Source organism: Acartia tonsa, chromosome 13 (assembly GCF_053477335.1).
Source record: "Acartia tonsa isolate MP-2025a chromosome 13, ASM5347733v1, whole genome shotgun sequence".
NCBI lineage: Eukaryota > Metazoa > Arthropoda > Copepoda > Calanoida > Acartiidae > Acartia > Acartia tonsa.
The window spans coordinates 44,647,230-44,667,157 of NC_137272.1; the positions used below are offsets into that span (position 1 = coordinate 44,647,230).

The 19,928-nt window shown below is 34.7% G+C and overlaps 3 protein-coding genes across 12 annotated transcripts in view; 1 reads left to right on the forward strand and 2 right to left on the reverse strand.

Moving 5' to 3' along the window:
* Window positions 1-19,928, forward strand: part of Vha44 (V-type proton ATPase subunit Vha44) — a 328,302-nt gene that overhangs the window by 175,971 nt on the left and 132,403 nt on the right. The window lies entirely within an intron of this gene.
* LOC145303779 (uncharacterized) lies at window positions 10,797-13,578 on the reverse strand. The gene is made up of 2 exons (XM_080145389.1): window positions 13,318-13,578; window positions 10,797-12,669 (listed from the first exon to the last, which is right to left on the reverse strand). The coding sequence occupies exons 1-2, from the start codon at window positions 13,323-13,325 to the stop codon at window positions 10,797-10,799; spliced, it is 1,881 nt and encodes a 626-aa protein (XP_080001515.1). The 5' UTR covers window positions 13,326-13,578.
* On the reverse strand, window positions 13,376-18,133 carry LOC145335328 (uncharacterized). Its single transcript, XM_080181063.1, has 7 exons — window positions 18,025-18,133; window positions 17,741-17,754; window positions 16,588-17,271; window positions 15,678-16,329; window positions 14,755-14,846; window positions 13,747-13,811; window positions 13,376-13,385 (listed from the first exon to the last, which is right to left on the reverse strand). The coding sequence occupies exons 1-7, from the start codon at window positions 18,131-18,133 to the stop codon at window positions 13,376-13,378; spliced, it is 1,626 nt and encodes a 541-aa protein (XP_080037189.1).

Sequence of the window (19,928 nt, forward strand, 5' to 3'; positions counted from 1 at the left end):
TTGAATCATAATAAAGTTTCATGTGTAGCTGGCTAAAGCCTTTAAACTTAATAAATCTGTCCTATTCGCCATTCAATTTAAATAAAATGAACAAATTCTACCTGAAGTTCTTATGGTTTAAAGCCCCTGGTATACTAGGGTTGTTCACGCACTATGAGACCAATGATAGGCCCGACTTTATTCTCCGAAATCTTCATCCACTCACATATCATTCAAAAGTAAAGAACGTGGACACATCAAAACATAAACAACATTCCATGCCGCGTCTCTTTAGGAAAGGAAAGTCAAACAAAGACGACATTTGCGCTGAATTGGAATTATGAATAAGGGAATTAATTTCGATCTTGATAAACACAAAGCTTCCTCGAAAAGAGGTTAAGACAAAATCGTACCATAAACACCAAAGATATGGAGAAAAATGTGAAAAAATACAAAAATAGCCTAAAACCTGCTGAAAGGCAGTCTGACCGTCATAGTTGTTTTCTTTAAAGGACAGGAAATTTAAGTTTGATATCTATAACTAAAAAAAAATTGAAAATCGGACCATAAACACCAAAGATATGGAGAAAATGTGAAAAATACAAAAATAGCCTAAAACCTGCTTAAATGCAGTCTGACCGTCATAGATGTTTTCTTTAAACGACTTGAAATTTAATTTAGATATATCTAACTGAAAAAATTTTGAAAATCGCACCATAAACACTGAAGATATAGAGAAAAATGAGAAAAATACAAAAATAGCATAAAACCTGCTAAAAAGCGATCCTACTGCCATCGATGTTTTATACTTAATTGTGCTCCTTAATGATCGGAATGTTGTCAAAAAACTATGGTTACGATTATAGAGTTGATATGCTTTCTAAATCTTACCTAAAGGGTGTTAAAATAAAAACCAATCGCTTAACTTTTTTCAATATAAACCTTACAGTTTTGGTCCAAAACTGATATAACAAAATAATAAAATTCATGCCCAAGCAATGACAATGAGAAAACAACATTGATTTTTTAATCTACTCACCCTTCCAGAGCCCTAGAGCTTAAGACCTAGCCCTTGCAGATAAATTTGCCCTAAAAACTAAAGTTATGTTTATAAAAAGATAACAAAGATTCATTTTCTGGAAACTTCCATTGGATTGGATTTTATTTGCAAAGTTACTCTTTATCTCACTTTGTCCGTCCATCCGTGTGTCTGAGTTGAATGGAGGAAATGTAATTTTCTACTAGCTGCTACGCCCCTAGAAAATAGCCTAAAACCAACACAGGAGCTGGAGGTATATTCCCTAAAGAGTAGAATCCTATCAGTTCAGTGATTACCGAGATCTTAAGGGACGGATAGACGGACAGTTCTACTTTGTATTATAGATTTTAGCATGTTGACTTATATAGTCTTAAAAAGTAAGTATTTGGATTGTCCATTGAATGTAGTTTTAGGCACATTAACTGTCAAATTTGATCAATTTGTAGCAATTTTAGAGAGATTTATATGACGATACTTTTTATGTTTCACCTTTAAGCCTTTAATACGGTCAAAATCAACAGATATCGGTAGCATGGCGGTTTTGACAATTTCTCAGCAATGTGCAGGTTTTTAGCTCTTCTGCATATCTCAATCGAATTTTATAATCAAAATAAAAATGCAGAACACCTAAATTAATCTAGAAGCCATTCTCGTATGCATTTCAAATTTTTGTATGAAATAACAGGATCTCAAAAATGGCCTTTTTTAGATGACTGGCGCTAGGTAGCCAGGAGAGATAGAGAGATAAAATTTTGTACATGTATTTCTATGCCCCAATAGTAACTTTTTAGGTCAGCAGAAGAATTAAATTTGAAAAAGTGTATTTTGAGTAACAGGTCTACTGTATATGATATAATTATCATATTCTGACTCTTTGTAATAATAATTCCTATCACTATGAGGTACAAAATACTAAACGAGTCATCTCTATAATCAAATCCTAAAAATGTAATTATGTCCTTTTACTGTATCCTTTATTTAATCATCTTTGCAACAAAATTATGTACAAGTTTTTATAGACTTACAAATTAATTCTGCTTATTAAGTTTAAATAATCTACTAGAGTTATTATTTGTTGGTCCTTTTGATTTCAATGCTTAGCTTTTACGGATGTTGACATCCTTGTTTGAACATTAAATGGCCTTCCCTGCCTTAGAATGTATAATCTTCCTTTTCTTATCTTTGTATTTTGTAACTAGGCATTTATGAATAATTTTATTCTGGAAATTTCAATTGGATATTTGATAAAGTTCACGTTTTTTTACCGGATGCATAATTTTTATCAATGTTCTGTTTTTCTCCTCAACACAAGAGGCTTCGCCCGTATAGGCCTCTAGGAACACTTTAAAAAGGGTATGGGGGGTGGGTAAGTTGAGATAAAAGATCTGTATATACTATTTCCCCCTTTTTCAATGACCTTTTTCATCTTGGCTGTGTTGATATTCCCATTACCATTGGTTGATTTTAAAAGACCCAATTGAGAGTCGGCACAAGGTCATTGCAATAGGGAAATAGTAATTTAACCCTTTCTCTCTCCAATGTCAATATTGATTCCCTTGCTTTCAAGTAGATATTTTTTTCTGGAGGGTGGTATTTTTCTTATATTACTCTCATGAAATTGAAAGTATCCTCCCTAAAAATAGTTAAAAACCATCCTGGATTCTATAAGAAGCTTGATTGTAAAAAAACACTTATCAAAATAGAAGTTTCAATGCAGACAAACAAATAGTCACCCTAACACTTTTATAAAGATATCAACGTAAACACCATTCCTCAGTCACAAATCAAATAGCCTAAAACCTCAGGGAGGAAGGGAGGGGACAATGGATCTAAAATTCATATTTCTGACAGTCTTGGACTTTGGGTACCAGAACACATGCAACTTTTATTATTTTGCCAAATTTCAAAGACTTTGGGTACCAGCGCAAAGAATGCCGCTGAAACAATTATTCCAAAGCAGACGTCTCTTACTGAACTAACCAATACAAATACTATCAGACAATTTGAAGAAAAAAATTCAAAACAAGTTTATTTTGTATTTTAAACAAAATAGTTTTCTTCTGAGAATGGGTCGGATAAACCAGAATTTCTACTGTGATACTTCTGTAACTATCCATTCTAATCAACCCCTTGTCAAATATGAGAACAACCCCCCAATTATGGTAATATTTTTACGAAACAGCTAGTACTAAGGTCATACCTTTTATGATAAATTACAGACTATTCACAGGAAAATAAGACAGGATAACCTAATGTTAAATACTTTTCTTTCAGTGTTTAATAATTTCTTATTATACAAATCTAATAAAGATTGCAATATCTAAATTTTTGGAATTTTCCAGACATATCTGGTTTTGAAGATATTCTAAAATTGAATTAATTGCCAATTGTCCCCTCCCTTACTCCCTGCTAAAACCTGCTAATGACCTCACACACAATTCCCTAAACAGCATGGAGTCATTGATCTAGCAGTTTACAAGACTTTACTGGACATACACTCTAAAAGTAAAATTATTATTTTGATGTCAAATCTCTGTGTTTTGTACAATAAATATTTAGTTAATAAAACGTAATTAGAAATTCCAATTTATAAGCAAGGTTATATAAAGATAACAAAATCAATGCCTGAACTTTAATGTGACCACGTTATTTGTAATAAATAATATTAATTTCTTATAAAACGTAGTTAGAAATTCCAATGAATATTATAGTGTACATAAGGATAAAAAAAAGCATTACTACGCATGGAGTAAGGGAGGGGACAATGGATCAAATATTCAATTTTTAGGAGTCTCAGACTTTGGGTACTGGCTAAAGGGAATGTGCAAGAATTTAGCAGTTTCTGACTGACTTTAGGTACTAGCGCACAAAATGCCGCTAACTTGTTTGTTAGTTTTGAATATTGCAGACAAGTAATCAATAAACTTAATTTGTTATGTTGTGGCTTGTTTTACCAATTTTTTTCTCTCCACAAAATATCATTTCATAGATAAAAATATTGTGATATTTGTTTAATAAACAATCTAAGAATCCAATTAAATTTTGGGTTATGGGGCTATGGGTTGAATGGGTTCCAGGGAAATTTTTCTAGTTATTAATTACAGTCTGATGTGCTGGTAATATAATTTTTAAATGAATGCTTTTTTCTTGGAACTTTCTTCTTCTTTTATAGTTTTCTGTATTATTTCCTCCATATTTTCTGGATTAATCTGGATTTCAAGGTCTTTCAGCAAATACTCTTAAATTGAATTAATTGCCCATTGTCCCCTCCCTTACTCCCTGATTACTACGTGTCCAAAACATGAATCGATATACTACTATATGGATGTTGCACTAGATTTTCATGTACTTTGATAAAGCAATCACAGTGTGTTCGAAGGGTGATCTGACTTTTGTGTCAGAACCTGAATTGGGACATAATGCATTATATTAGGTTAGGTAACTTCATTTCACTTTTCAATAAAATATAAATTGCAGCCGTTTTCGAGAAAATTAGATTTGATAATAAAATCAATTTTCACCCACTAGGAGTTATCGCAAAGATTATTTATTTAAAAGTTTTAACAAGTTTGCTTTTATAAAGTTCTTCATAAAACCATTTATGAAGTGAGTTGATTCATGGCCATTTTTATCAGTTGCTTTGCTAAGGTCACGGAAATTCAGCCTTAAATAAATCATATACAAAGAGGTTTTTTGACAGACTTTTTAAAAGCAAAGTTGTTCAAAATTTTAAATAAATACAAACATACCATAATCACAGAGTATTTGCTCTACAAAAATTTTATACTTGTTTCAGTGGACAGCATTTAAAAAAAGCTTTCTATTTAATTTTTATCTAATCCTCAAAGTTTTTTAATAACGTTTTCTTATTATGTTGCTTAACAACTTTAGGGACTTTGTTGAATTTGATTGGTTGATTCATTAAGTTGAGTGTTCAAACATTTCAACTATTTCACTAGTTTTAATCTACAGAAGGGGAAATTGTGAGTATCATCACTTGGGAAGTACATCAATTTATCAGCCATTGTCTTATCCCTTTAGATCCCTGCTTTTTCTTTCCAAACAGCCAGGGTGTTAGGTAAAGTAACACCCAATAGACAACCAACATGTTGATTGCACGTCCTTTGTTTGGAAGTCCCATAAAGTTGCGCCTGTTTTGATCCAAGGCAATTTATTATTACTAACTATTAATGTCATGCACCTAGAATTTTTCACGTCTTTAGTTATGACGGGGTGTTAAGGCCACAGTTATTTTATCTAGAGGAGCAAAGCTTCTCTACAACTAAATAAGAAATACGTTTATTGATAATTCATCATGTGTATCCAACACTAAATCATCCTTGTTTTTATGTTTATTGTAGCTGCCTTAATCTTGGGAGGAATGGAAGAAAAAGCCACCTAGAGGAACAGTCAGACATAACCTAGATATAATAGAGTAGCTGCGCTACTTATGAAAATATTTTATCATTTACCTAACTACGGATATGTCAACAACAAGGCCACAGTAATTCCAAGGGAGCAAAGCTTCTCTACAACTAAATTAAGAAATATATGTTTATTGATAATTCATAATACATATGTGTATCCAACTCTATAACTTTCTTATTATTATGTATATCGTAGCTGCCTTGACATTGGGAGGAATGGGAGAAATAGCCAACTACAGAAACAGTCAGTCATAACCTAGTTATGATAGAGTAGCTGCGCTACTTATGAAAATATTTTATCACTTACCTAGCTACGAATTTCAACGACAAGGCCACAGTTATTCCAGAGGAGCAAAGCTACTCTAATACTAAATAAATTAATACTACGTTTATTGATAATTCATCATACATATGTGTATCCAACACTATATCTTCCTTATTTTTATCTATAATGTCTGTTTGTCTGTTTGTTTGTACCAAAGGATCTCGAAAACCACTGAACCTATCCGGTTCTCCCTAACAGGGTAGGTTTATAACTATTTCGGGGGGAGGGTACCACCACCCTGAAAAGAGAAATCTTCCCTAGAAAAAAGTGTAACCCCCTACAAAAGATAATTTAAAGGCAAAGTCCTTGAAAGCGAAGCTTCTCTATAACTGAAATGATAATTATAAAACAGAATAAATCTACTTAATTCATGAGTACCTAACAATATATCTTCCTCCCTATGTTTAACTTTTTTTCATTTTTATAATCATATTTCAAAATGAAAGTTTTAAAATCAGTAAAGGATTTACACAAGTAAAGCTGGGAAAAATATTATACCTATAACATGGTTTTCTAGTAAAATAGTAGCTGTGCTACTCATAAAAATAAATATTCTAACACTGATTAGATAACTTTTCCCTATACCAATGACCAAGTACTGACTCTCAACTGGGTCTTTAAAAATCAACCAATATATAGTGTGGAGAATATTAACACAGCCAAGTACAAGAAAACAATTTGCAAGCAGATGAAAAAGGTAATTGGAAAAAAGGGGGCGTTAATTATCTGTATATACATCTATACTATAGATCTGTTAGTTAAATAATGTTTACATATTTGCTTCGCTTATGTATGGATGTTGCCATTCCTGTTATATTCTTATTCGAACACAGTAATAGTGTCTGACTGATTATGACGTAACAAAAAAAATTAGCCAATGAAAGGCCACTATAAATTTTACTATTGGTCAATAACGGCCTCTCATTGGCTAATTTTTTTTGTTACGTCATAATCAGTCAGACACTATTACTGTGTTCTTCTTATTCGTTATATTATAACTAGGGGATACGCTCCTAGAAGCCTCTTGGGGCACCTAAGGTAGGAAAGGGAAAAGTCCACCTCATTCCATTTTAAAATTAAGTTTCAAAAGAGTAAAAAAATATTTGTAAGGAGAGGGGGTGAAGACACCCTCCCCAAATATAGTTTAAAACCTTCCCAGGACCTACAAGAAGGTTCACTGTAAAGAAGAACAATATCAGTTCAGCGAGATCCTTCGGTACAGACAAAAACGCTTGCTACTTTATATAATAGGACTAGCGGATACGCCCCCTAGAAGCCTCTTGGGGCACTTAAGGTAGGAGGGGGAAAAGTCAACCTCATCCCATTTAGAATTTTAGTTTCAATAGAGTAAAAAAAATATTTATTAGGGGGAGGGGGAAAAGACAACCTCTCTAAAAATAATTTAAAATCTTCCCAGGACCTATAAGAAGCTTCACTGTAAAGGAAGACAATATCGGTTCAGCAGTTAGCGAGATCCTTCAGGACAGACAAAAAACGCTTACTACTTCATTTAATACTAATGGCTACTCCCCTAGTAGCCTCTAGGGGCACTTAATTTAGGAGTGGGAAAAGTCGACCTGATCCCATTTTAAATTTGAGTTTCAAAAGAGTAAAAATATTTTTTGGGGGGAGTGGGTGAAATCACCCTCCCCAAAAATAGTTTAAAACCTTCCCAGGACCTATAAGAAGCTTCACTGTAAAGGAGAATAATATCGGTTTAGCGGTTAGCGAGATCCTTCAAGACAGACAAAAAACGCTTACTACTTTATATAATAGGAAAGGATGATGTGAACGTGTTAATAATTACCTTTTAAATAAAACCTATAAATAATTGGTGGTAATTATCACGAAGACAGTAAAAAATCAACTAAAATATGAATAATCCTTCCTTATCTTTTAGTTTAATTTTTAATAATACGTGGCTGGCAAATAAGCATTCAGTCACCTGGATATGGGTGCAGCTAGCACAAAAAATAAGCTGCTAATTAAAGGTAGCAGCTGTGTCTCATTACAGTTGCGGCAGCTGTGTCTCATTACAGTTGCGGCAGCTGTGTCTCATTACAGTTGCGGCAGCTGTGTCTCATTACATTATGTCCTAAATATGTCAGTATGTCAGTTCTGACTTTCTACAAGAGTTAATGCTTCGCTTTTACGGATGTTGTCATCCTTGTTTGTCTTAAGCTTAGGATATAAATAACTACTGAAACGATCAGGTTATTTATTTAAGGTAAGCCTTTTATAGGTCCTACAATGGTTTTAGGATATTTCATTATATAGATTTAACTCTTGAGATTCTTTTCTAGCCACTCTCTGCCTCTATGGATAGGTAGTCCAAGGACGTCCAAGGGGGGGGGGAAGTGGTGATTAACCCCCCCCCCCCCCCCCCAACAAATTACCCCTCCCTTAACAAAAATTTTACCTCCTCCCCATGACGTATAGTAATAGCAAGAACAAACAGCTAAATATTCTTATAAAGTGTATTAATTCAAGACAAGATAAACATACAATTATAATATTAAATATTAAGACAACTATTCACTTTTATGTTCGTGTCGTGTTGCAGAGCAATGTCTTGCTCCGAAACGGTTGACACAAGAACTAAAAGCTAAAATACAAAATACATGCATTGCTCTTAAGTCAGGAAGAAAGGGACTATACATCACATTTCTCCCTGGCTTTAACATGAACCTGGATTTCAAACTGTAATATTTCAGATTAAATATAACAATAGGTTTTTACATGTTAATTATCATATATATATTATGAGTAGCGTTGAACGCTTATTAAATAGATAATAATTGATCTGGTATGACACCTGCCATATTTTTTTTTTTTTTTATATATATTTTATTTCCAGATCTTTAAACACTTCATATACATTTTTTTTATTATTTTGGTTCATTAGAACTCTTTTGTGTTTTTTTTTTTTATATATTCCTTTTCTCTTTATGTGTTTTTTTTTTCTTTTTAATATTTTTTTTTAAAAAAAACATTGATTAACATATAATCATTGAAAATGCATTGATTAACACATAATGCATTAATTACATAGTTATCATAAATGCATGATATAAAAATAACACTGGTTAACATATAACCATCAGATTTAAACATGGTATTATAGAGCATTAATATGAAACATTAATTTTAAACCTTTTCGAGACTACTACTGCCTCAACAAATATTAAATACATAAAATAAAATAAAATATGAATTAATACACATAAACTATAATTATTACTTTCTTTTTCCAGACGTTCTGCTCTTCTTGCCAGATTCTTCAATATCCATAGGCATGATAGCTTCATCATCATTCACTCCAAGTTTTGCGGTCTCATCACACAAGCCGTCTTGAGACATCCTTGCCTCAGTATCACCAAGCATATGGAGACATCTTTCAAATCCACTAGTAACCGCAACCGAAATCGAGGTTGCAACGTTATCAACCTCCTCCTGATTATCCAAAATCTTTTGATGCTTACGACTAACCTCCTCCCCAAATTTATCAAGCATCATCAATATTCCAGGCGTGTGTTCCATCCTCATTTCCTCCCTCGCTTGTTCATCAACACGCCATTGCTGACCTGACAATTCAAGGTCCAGACAAACAGGAATATTCGGATTTAAGGGCTGATCCATCTGAACACAAACAGGATCCCCAAACCGAGTAACCAATTTGAAATCACCCTCGAACCACTCATTTACTTTGTGTTCAGGATTAAACTTCCACTCAATATTGGTTGTCAACAAACTTGTATAAACTTTTCCATCCAACTCCAATCTAAGTTCCTTTACTACATTCTCTAAAGTAGTATCTGGATCACATAACAATATCTGCTTGGCTAGAGTCGGACGGAGACGCTTGCAGCGCATCTGCATTTCCCAGGTCAAAACTCTTGCGTCTACTTTATCATTCACCAGACTACCTGCGTATGTAGCACTCACCAGGTTATCAATTATTTCTCTTTGTCCATCCAATCTAACATAACGTATCTCAGCTGGCATCTCTCCACTGGTGATTAAACTCACCGAATTCACATTTACAATGCGTGGAATGTAGACCGATAAGTTCATGTATTCATTCACCTGAATAGAGTCAATAAACACTTTAGCACTCAAATCCTGTTCAGACTTTCCATCAAGCCAATCTTTCTGTAACTCGAACAAAGTTGTGGATGGCATCTGCTTCAGAATAAAGGATACTTTATTCACGACGTCTTTCCAATGTGCCAGGAGCCGGATAGCTGACACAACCTGCGTCTTCAACCTCAGATCAACGCTATTACCCACCGTTCTCAACACCGTCTGAAGGCTCATTCGCCCATCTGCAGGTATGACGTCAATTTTTGAAAGTTGATGCCAATCATCAAGTTCCCCCATATGTTTGATTATGGGTAACAATTCGCCCAACGTTTGACAGCTTTTTCTCTCATCTCCATCCAGGTATTCAATCTTAGCAAGCAACACCAAACTTGGTAAAATTTCGCAAACAAGCTTAGAGAGAAATATGGTTGCACTCAACTTATTCAAGCTAGTTGTCTCATTCCATGACAACTTTCTGTTTATAGCTTTAGAATGCTCACCAGCCGCCATCAGGTTGAGGTGTCTTGAATTCTGGCTGGTAAAGATAGGGATCCTGTCCACAGGCCAGTCTATGGAGTTGATGCATCTCCCCATCTCTAACTGCACCGAAAGCATGTTTACTAAATTCAACTTAAACCTTGGTTCATTATCAATAAGACGAGCTAAATCTGCCAGTGGCATGTCCTCACTGCTCAAAAATATGTTCTTCGTCGCCCTGCCCACACTCAACGTGGGCAGCTCAACGCGCGACATTACCAACACCAGCCGAGATGCAGAGTTGCTGACCAATGCAGACACCGGTAGACCAGGTTTGACTTGATTTCCTTCATTGACAGATTGTTTGTGGCGGCCATCTTCTTCGTTGCTCAATAACTTTTGATTCATTGTTGCCGCCGTAACCAACCTGCAAAAATACAATATAATTAAATTTCAGCATCAGAATTTAAAATCTAGCATTAAATTCTTCCTCAGTAAATCTTTTTTTATAACACCATGAACAACAACAATACAAAAATGCCAACATAGGAATTATACCTAACAACAACATTAACACAATCAAAACAAACTTAGCAAACAATGGTAGTATATCTTTGAACAAATGTTCTAAACCAAACCAAGGACCTGTAACCTGTTCGAAAAATGACAACTTATGATCAACAAAATCCAACTTAGAAGCTTGTCCATTAAAATCCTCAAAATCCTCTAACCCCTGATATTTAATAGTCTTATTAAAATCAGCAATAAACACCTTTTCATCGTTCAGAAAAATCTTTTGTCCCACATGTTCAGATTTTTCATTGGCAATGTGCAGAAGTTCGAGTCCCTGCCCCTGATTCCCAAGGAACAAATTGGCTGTCAACTTCAAAAATACCGGACTTTGCGAGCAATTTAACAATTTTATGTCCTCTACTGCAACAATCATTCTACTATATTCTTGTATTCCAACTGTCTCACCTTTATATTCCACCAGCAAATGTCCTACTGCACATCCATAATCCACACCTAACTTTACTGGAATTTCAACCGCTGTACACTTTTCATACTTAGCAATTTCTCCCAGGTATATAATTCTGAACCCATGATGCATCTGTACATTTGATCTAACTTCTGTTTGAGCACATCTAGAAATACTAAAAAGTTCCATCATCCTCTCATTCCTTTCTCTACTAGCCAAAAACATAGCATTCAAATCAAATCTAGCTTCCTGTTTTAACAAATCCCCAAAATAACTTCTAACAGCCGCCTTCGGTTCCTCTAAAAACTTGATACCCTCCAATTCTGTTACAAAAATGTTGAAATCCAGATGCTGCAAAGTAAGTTTCTCTGTTCCCATAATTTTAACTAAAATATTCCTTTCCAAGTTAGAAACAAAAAGTTGTTCATTCCACGTAGTTAAATTAAATGTATCTTGAAAAACTACCTTAAAATTACTGGCCGGTTTTCGTACTACATACGGAAAATATGGTGAAGTTGATGTTGCCCACAAATGATTTTCTTCAAAATTCGCCACAATCGTCTTTTTATCATAATCCATAACAACATTTCCCTTGATCAAAACGGGTGTATTTTTTACTAAAATATGCAAAGTCCCAATAGCAAAACCTAAATTGAACCACATATTGTGCGCGTATATTCCCAGTGTCTTGCATTGAATATTTTCACCACCAACATCCCAGAAAGGTGACAATGTTCCATTAACCGTGAAACTGTGAACAGTTGGCAAGTCTATGTTTACTTTAAAACTAATACCATCATGCTGATACTTGCCAGAATGAAAAATCCTTCTACATTCATCCATACTCAACTCTACCTGTTTTTCATGTGGCACGTCTAATACGTGCACATGACTCGCGGTGCCGCAAAACCAGCGCTCCAATTTTAGTCTAACCTCACAACTAATGGCTTCCGACAGTATAAAATCGGTTTCTGCTAACCCCAATAATTCCACAGATCTGACCGGTTCCATCCTATCATGCAAACAAGCAGCTGATCTAAGTTCAACATCACTTATTTGAGAACAATCATAAGCTGCTAACCGTGGATCCTGTGACGTATACATACCACCAACAATAATCAAACAATAGGTCTGCATCACAACAACAAATAACAAAATATCCAAGTACCTGACTCCTCTATCATCCTTGGATTTCTTCACAGGTACTGGTCCAGCACGTCCACTCTTTGAACTACAAGCGTCAGGCGACCTCTTTCGCATACCACGATCTCCATCTCGTCTATTCCGGTCATGTCTATCACCACCGCCGCTTCCTCTCTTGTCATCACGCTCCCGACGGTTTTCGTGGTAATCTCTTCTCCTGCAAATATTATACAAATTATTACAAATATTATTTTTTAATCAATTTTGCGAGGTTCCTAGTTACTACATCTGCTACTGAATAACGTTCTAATCTGTCTTTATCTCTGTTTTGTCTATCCTCTTCCAATTTTTGTGATTGTACTTCATTTGTAGAACCTTTAGGACGACCTTTAACAGGAATAGTCTCAGACATTTTTTGCAGTTTTGCATTATCTAACGATCTATCTAATTCATCCTCCTCAACATCCCTACCTCGTTTAACACTTCCCCTTCGTTGTTCCAAGTTTACAATTTTACTTTGCAGTTTTGGAAAAGTGTCCTCTAAAATACTCATCCGAGACTCTAACTCTCTAGCAGATTCCATGTTAACATCCTCTACACCCAAACTGTTGTCTACTAAACTATTATCAGAGGCATAATCTCCATGAAAAACACTATCCTTACTAATAGTAGAATATGTAGAGTCTAACTTAGTTTTGTCAGTCGTATCATTCGTATCTACACTGTCAAAAATATGAGTACTTTCCAAAGTATCACTAAGATCCTCAACTAAATCATCTAAATTCTCATTATCCTGAGATACATTTGACCTCTGCTGTGACAACCCAACACCCAAAAAAGATTTCTCCAAAAAATCTGGTGTTACCTGTCCATCCTTCCGCCTTCCAACCACCTCTGGACTAGCGCCACAACTATTCTCCTCTTCAGAAACGCCTGAACAAGTTAAATTTCTTAAAGTATTGGGAAAGTCATAGTTTACTTTCAAGGTATTATCCACAGAGAAAAACTCATCTGTAATCACTAAGTCAATCTTTTCATCTGGAGTCAAGTCTAAAGTACTCTCAATAACATATATTTTATCCCTTGGTACAATTCTTACCCCTTTGTCTTTCAATCTACACTTTTCTAGGGGTTGAATCTCAAACAAACTGTCAGAAATTACTTTTGTCACTAGACATGGACCCACCCATAGTGAGCAGAGTTTACGAGCTACACCAATCGTTGTGACGTCATAGTAAATATAACAATAGGAATTTATAGCTATCGGCCGACCTATCCTTTCTGTATTTTCTACCTGTAAATACTTCTCAGTTCTCTCTTGTCCAGTTCTCCAATTTCTGTCAAGGCACTCCAATAACTCTGAAAAATTCATATGTTTAATTTTCGAGCGGGTTAAAGGATCAAATGAGTCAAGCGGAAGCTTAGGGTTTCGTAGAAACATCTTGAAATACGGGGAACATCCTAACCTCCGATTGAAAGAAGTGTTCATACAAAATTGTGTAGCTTTAAGTTTATGAGCCCAATCTCCATCTTGAAAACGTAAATCAGTCTTAAGAAACGAATACACCGATTGGTTGTATCTTTCACTATAATTCGAATTTGCTGATCTTGGAGGGATAAATATTTGTTCAATTCCCAACCTTAAACAAACTTCCCTAAAAACTTTTGATTTGAAACTTTGTGCATTGTCAGTCCTGATTCTCTCGCATAATCCCCAAACAGAAAATAAATTAAACTTCAAACATTCAATAATTGTTTCAGCTTTAACATCCTCAATAGCAAACAACCACACATATCTAGTACAACTGTCAACTACTATTAAAATATGCTTACAAATGACTCCATTATATTCACACTCATTCAAAGGACCTAAAGCATCTATGGCCAACTCTGCCATAGCTTCTCCAGCCAAAGGAGAAAATTCTATATTATGATTATGTTTTGGTTTTTTACGTCTATTCAAACAAATGACACAATTTGCAACTGCCGCCGCTACATATTTAGACACATAGGGAAAAATGAAGTGACGATTAATCCTGCTCAAAGTTTCCAAATAACCCCTATGCCCCGCTGTAACATCTGCATGAGCTAACAAGAAAACTTTATTGTACATTCCAATAGGTACCACTACCCGTTCAATAAATTGAAATTCTTTCTGGAGCCGCATAGGTGAAGTCAAGATAATTAAACCATCTTTATAACTCAAATGTTCAAAAAATCTTAATACTTGTTTACCACGATAAGGCATTTGAGACAATTCTCTGGACGTAGGTTTTACATTATTTACAATAAATTTCCTCACCTCAACTAAAACAGGATCCTTCTCCAGGCTACGACTAAATTCTCTCGCCTTCAATCTGGATGCTATTTGACTGGCCGTCTCTGCTCCAATTCCTGCAATAAGACACAATTTAGGATCTTCCAATTGATATACAGTATCCAATATTAACTCTCCTTGTTCGTCCGTCGATAATTTAGATATCCTATCTTTACTATCCTCTAATGCAGTACGTGACAATATATCAACATTAGTATGCATCTTGCCCTGCCTATGTACAACCTCATAACTGAAGGTGGATAAAAAGTTTATCCACCTTATGGTGAGACCAACAAAATATCCGTTCTGCCTCCAAGTAGATAGATGTTTCAGTGCAGCTGAATCAGTTCTCACGATAAACTTCTTGTGTCTCAAATAACATTCAAATCTTTCAACAGCATTTACTAATGCACATAATTCTCCTTTATGCGCTGCATAATTGGCTTCATGAGTTGAACAAACACGTGACCAACACGATATCATCTTCTCTTGCCCATTTTGTTTTTGACTTAACACCGCAGACATAGCTGTAGATGACCAATCTGTATCCAACACAAATGGTTCAGCCTCCATCCTCCAATCCGGGAATGATTTACTTATTTCTTCACAGAACAATTCTCTAGTCTTTGTAAAGGCTTCCATACTTTTTTCATCCCATTCTATTTTACTACTGTTTCTGAATTTGTTCAATGGTGCCGTAATATCAGAAAAATTCTTGAAATATGAACCATAATAATTTATGAAACCAGTAAATCTTTGAATATCTTTACCTGTTTCAGGTACTGGCCAATTCTTAATCTTTTCAATATATGCTTGGTCCATAAATATGCCTTCTGCATTTATAATATGGCCCAGAAATTTCACTTCCTCTGCAAACAATGTACATTTTCCAAGATTAATCTTGAGGCCTGCTTCACAGAATGTTCGTAGTAGAGTATTCAAATGCTCCAGATGTTCCTCCACATTCATACTATATACAAGAACATCGTCCAAGTAAACTAGGCAAAATGCCCTTAATTCAGGACTCAAATCCATTACTCTATCCATCAACTTTACAAATGCACTTGGAGCATTGGTCAATCCGAACGGAAGCCTCTTGAAGCAATACTGCCGTCCATTAGAACAAAACGCTGTATATTTCCTGACAGATTCCTTCAAGTGCATTGAATTATACGCCGAAGTAAGGTCAATAGACGTAAAAATCTTCTTTCCTCCAAGTTTGTCAAATAGCTCACCAATATTAGGCAAAGGGTAACAGATCTTCTCAGTTATCTCATTTAACGAGCGGTAGTCCAGGACAAACCTGACTTTTACCTCGTTAGTATTTCCAACCTTCTTCTTAACAGCAAAAATTCCAGAATTAAACGGTGAATTACATTCTTCTATCACATCTGTTTCCAACCATAAATCAATCTGTTCTTTTAGTTTCTCTGCATGATGAGGATTGAGTCTAATCATCCTATTTTTGAAAGGTTGAGCTCCAGGAACCAACTGAATGTCATACTCCTCCAAAGTACAAGATCCAATATCCGTAGGGTCAATCGATAACGCCTTGAAATTCTTTAAAAACAAACCAACTATTCTTCCTTTCAAAGAAACATTATCTTTTAAAAACGGAACTTTATCCAACTTCAATTTATCTTTAATAAAACGAATCTTCTTTAATGTTGTTGACACATCTTCTTTAACTCTGTTCTCTTGCAACATCGCTATCTTCTCCGCCAAAAACAAATTTCCAACCAAAGTACCAGCAGGAACAGATTTCTTAACAGTTTCAAAATTCGTGATTTTAGTCATAATTTTACCGTTTTTTCCCACCTCAGTAATTCCTTCATTTATCAACAAGTTGTTTCGGCTACAGTAACCTTGTCTAGGAGCTATATAACACAACTGTCCTTCAGGCATATTTCCCTTAGTTGAAACTTCTACCACCACTGTACTTAATGCTGGAATTTCTATTCGATTTTTCAATGAACAAATCCATTTTTGGTCTTGTAATTCAGCTACATCAATCTCAGGTTTCTTAGTTCTTGCTTTCTCCAGTTTCTCCAAAACCGTATGAACCAAATTCTTCACTACAATTTTTCTTTTAGCTACTAAATTCACACTGATTCCATGCATCTCAATCCTGTTGCCGGCCTTGGCAAATATCGTCTTCACGTTATTTTTGTTCAGCCAATGACTGCCTAGATTCATAGGTACAGTCATGCCAGAAATAACAAAGCAATCTTCTTGAAAACTGTGTCCTCCAATCTGAAATTCAACATTCCGAACAACACCATCAATCTTGATGCTGGAACCCTGCACGCCTGTTGCTTTCGAATCCGTTTCTTCAATCATACAATCAAGCTTTCTAGCCAACACTTGAGATATCAGGCAGCCTCGTGCATTGCCGCTATCAATTAAGGTCAGGATTTCCATGCCACCAATCTTCGTTGGAACGTAGACTTCAGCCGCTCCAGCCGCCATCTCAGAATCTTCATGAAACTTAGAAACAGCTATCTAACCAACACCAGCAGTTATGAGGTTGTAACTATCCAATTGTCTATCAATTAACTATCTATCTGTCTACAACAAATAACAAAATAACGGAATAAAACAAATCACTCACCGACAATATTTCATCCACCAACAGAAACGTCCAAAAATCTCTTAATCCACAATCAACAAAACTTCTCTCCGGCCAACAGAAACATCCCAAAATATCTCTTAATCCACAATCAGTAAAACTTCTCTCCGGCCAATCTAAAATATTACAAACTTTTAGATGCCAATTGATGGATAAATCACTGTAAATAAGAATTAATATCGATATTAATATATATATATATAACAAATTTTTGCAAGACTACTTTTCGAACAGCAATATATATATATAATGGTAATCAAATATTAACAACATAAAACAAAATCTTAACAACTCACCATCAAATAAATAATGATGACAGTATCTCCCAATCACCACAAATACTCTTCTCAGCCAATCTAAAATAAAATACAATTATTTTAGATGCCATATGTAAATGTTTTCACTGAACAAATAAACTTGCAACACAATAAAAGAAATTGTATTAAGAAATATGACATGATCAAATATTATCAATCACCAATCAAATTAATCTTTCCAAATACCATAAGTTCAATTCTTTTGTGATTCAATAAAATATTACCTAACAAAACTATTATTGTCAGATTAAAACTGAGATGTATAAAAGGTTTAAAAGTCGAAATTCAACTAACTATATATCTCAATACCTGAGAGCACCTTCTTGCGCAGCTCTGCTTCTCTGCGCAGCTCAACTTTCTGCGCATGGCGCGCCCCACGCCTGATAATCATTGCAGCTACCTCTCTACACCACCCCATTTTGCGCATACCAGCTCTGAGAGATAGTGCAAATTTCTTTGCAAATATGTTCACTCCCCCTTTTTCTCAAACAAAAGAGACAGCTCCACCATATTTGCGCATACCAACTCCGAGAGACAACCCCTCCCTTCCTTCATAGAGAGAGACTACTCCACGATTATATCTAATGCATTATAACAATTTTGCTTCATGAAATTCTAAACTTCATAAAAAATTTTGCTGAATCAACATTACTAAATTGCAATATAATTGTTTTAAAATCGAATACTTTAAACCACAATAACTGACTCAACTTTTAAAACAATTTTCCACATTTCATCAAAATTTAATACTTTTCAAATATCTAATTTCACATTTTTATCAAATTTGATTCAATTTAAAATTCAATTTAATATTTTTCAATAGCAATTTTACAAAATTGTATTCCTAATTCGTTTTTCATTTTCACTTTTTATTATTCTTATCTCTGTTAGACTCCACAACAGTCTGAAACAAAAATGAATTTTCAACAAAACATAATCAAAAACTAAATTAATTATTTTGATTTCCATTATAACATAATCTCATAATTTCATATACGCTTATAAACAATATGTTATCTTTTCATAATTCAAAATAAACCATCAAAATAAATTATCACAAAATTAGAGTTGCTTCGTTCACTCTTTATCATTAATTTTGTTTTGTTGTTGTTTATTTACAATGCGCATAAATCAAAACAATGCCGCGTAACAAGTAGAAAATGGAATAAGGTTTTAATGATTATAATACATACAAAACATTAATACCATAAAATGTCATCTATAATAGCATTATTCCATGCCTCAACTTCCGCTACAAGATCGTCTTCATAATCACTTGCCCCTAAACCATCGACATGCGCCACTTCCTTCGTATCCTCCCCTTCTTTCACCTCTCCTTCAATTTCACCAACCAATTTCTTTTTATCAATACTATTTTCATTCTTTTTAAAACTCTTTTGCCCCGTCTTATAAGGAACAAAAGGCTTGTTTCCCCACCGCAAAAAGTATTTTCCTTTAGGATTAGGCAACTTTTTATCTCTAATATCAAAACAATCCCTCATCATGTGACCTTTCCTGTTGCAATAATAACAAATAAAACCACCTTGAATTGCGCCAATTAAAGGAATAAGTTCAGCTGGTCCACCAAATTCATCAGCTAAATCAATTTCACATTGATTTATTTCATATGACAAATTATCTTCATCACTAACCTGATCAATAGTTACAGGATTTGACTTGGAACCAACGCCACCAACCATCGTTTTAGCCAAAGCCATCTGGTTTGTTGTACATCCTCTAGCCATTGACCCTGAAATTTGGTTAAATTGTAGCCCTTTAACAATCAATTGTGCTTTAACTATTAACTCTGTCCGAAACTTCGTTATCATTCGCACTTGTCCGTCACGCTCCAAATCCAACGCAAATTGACGCATCTGATTAGCCAAAAGTGGAGATAAGACCACATTACACACTTGAGAATAGAAATCCATAAACATATCATCAGTTGGTTTCGGATACGCACGTTTCCAGAAAGATAGTATCTTATCAAAAAATGCATCAATCTTATCATTCTCATGTTGCTTAACACTCAAATACGCATCTTTGCACACATTTTTCATGTCGGGTGGTAAAAATGTCTCTCGCATCTTACACAAGTACCCCTTTAATGTTAATTGTCTATTCTCAATATCAGCAGGTTTTAGTGTATAACCACAAGCGGTTCTTACACCCACACATTTATCAAACAAAATTTCCTTACACACTTGATGATT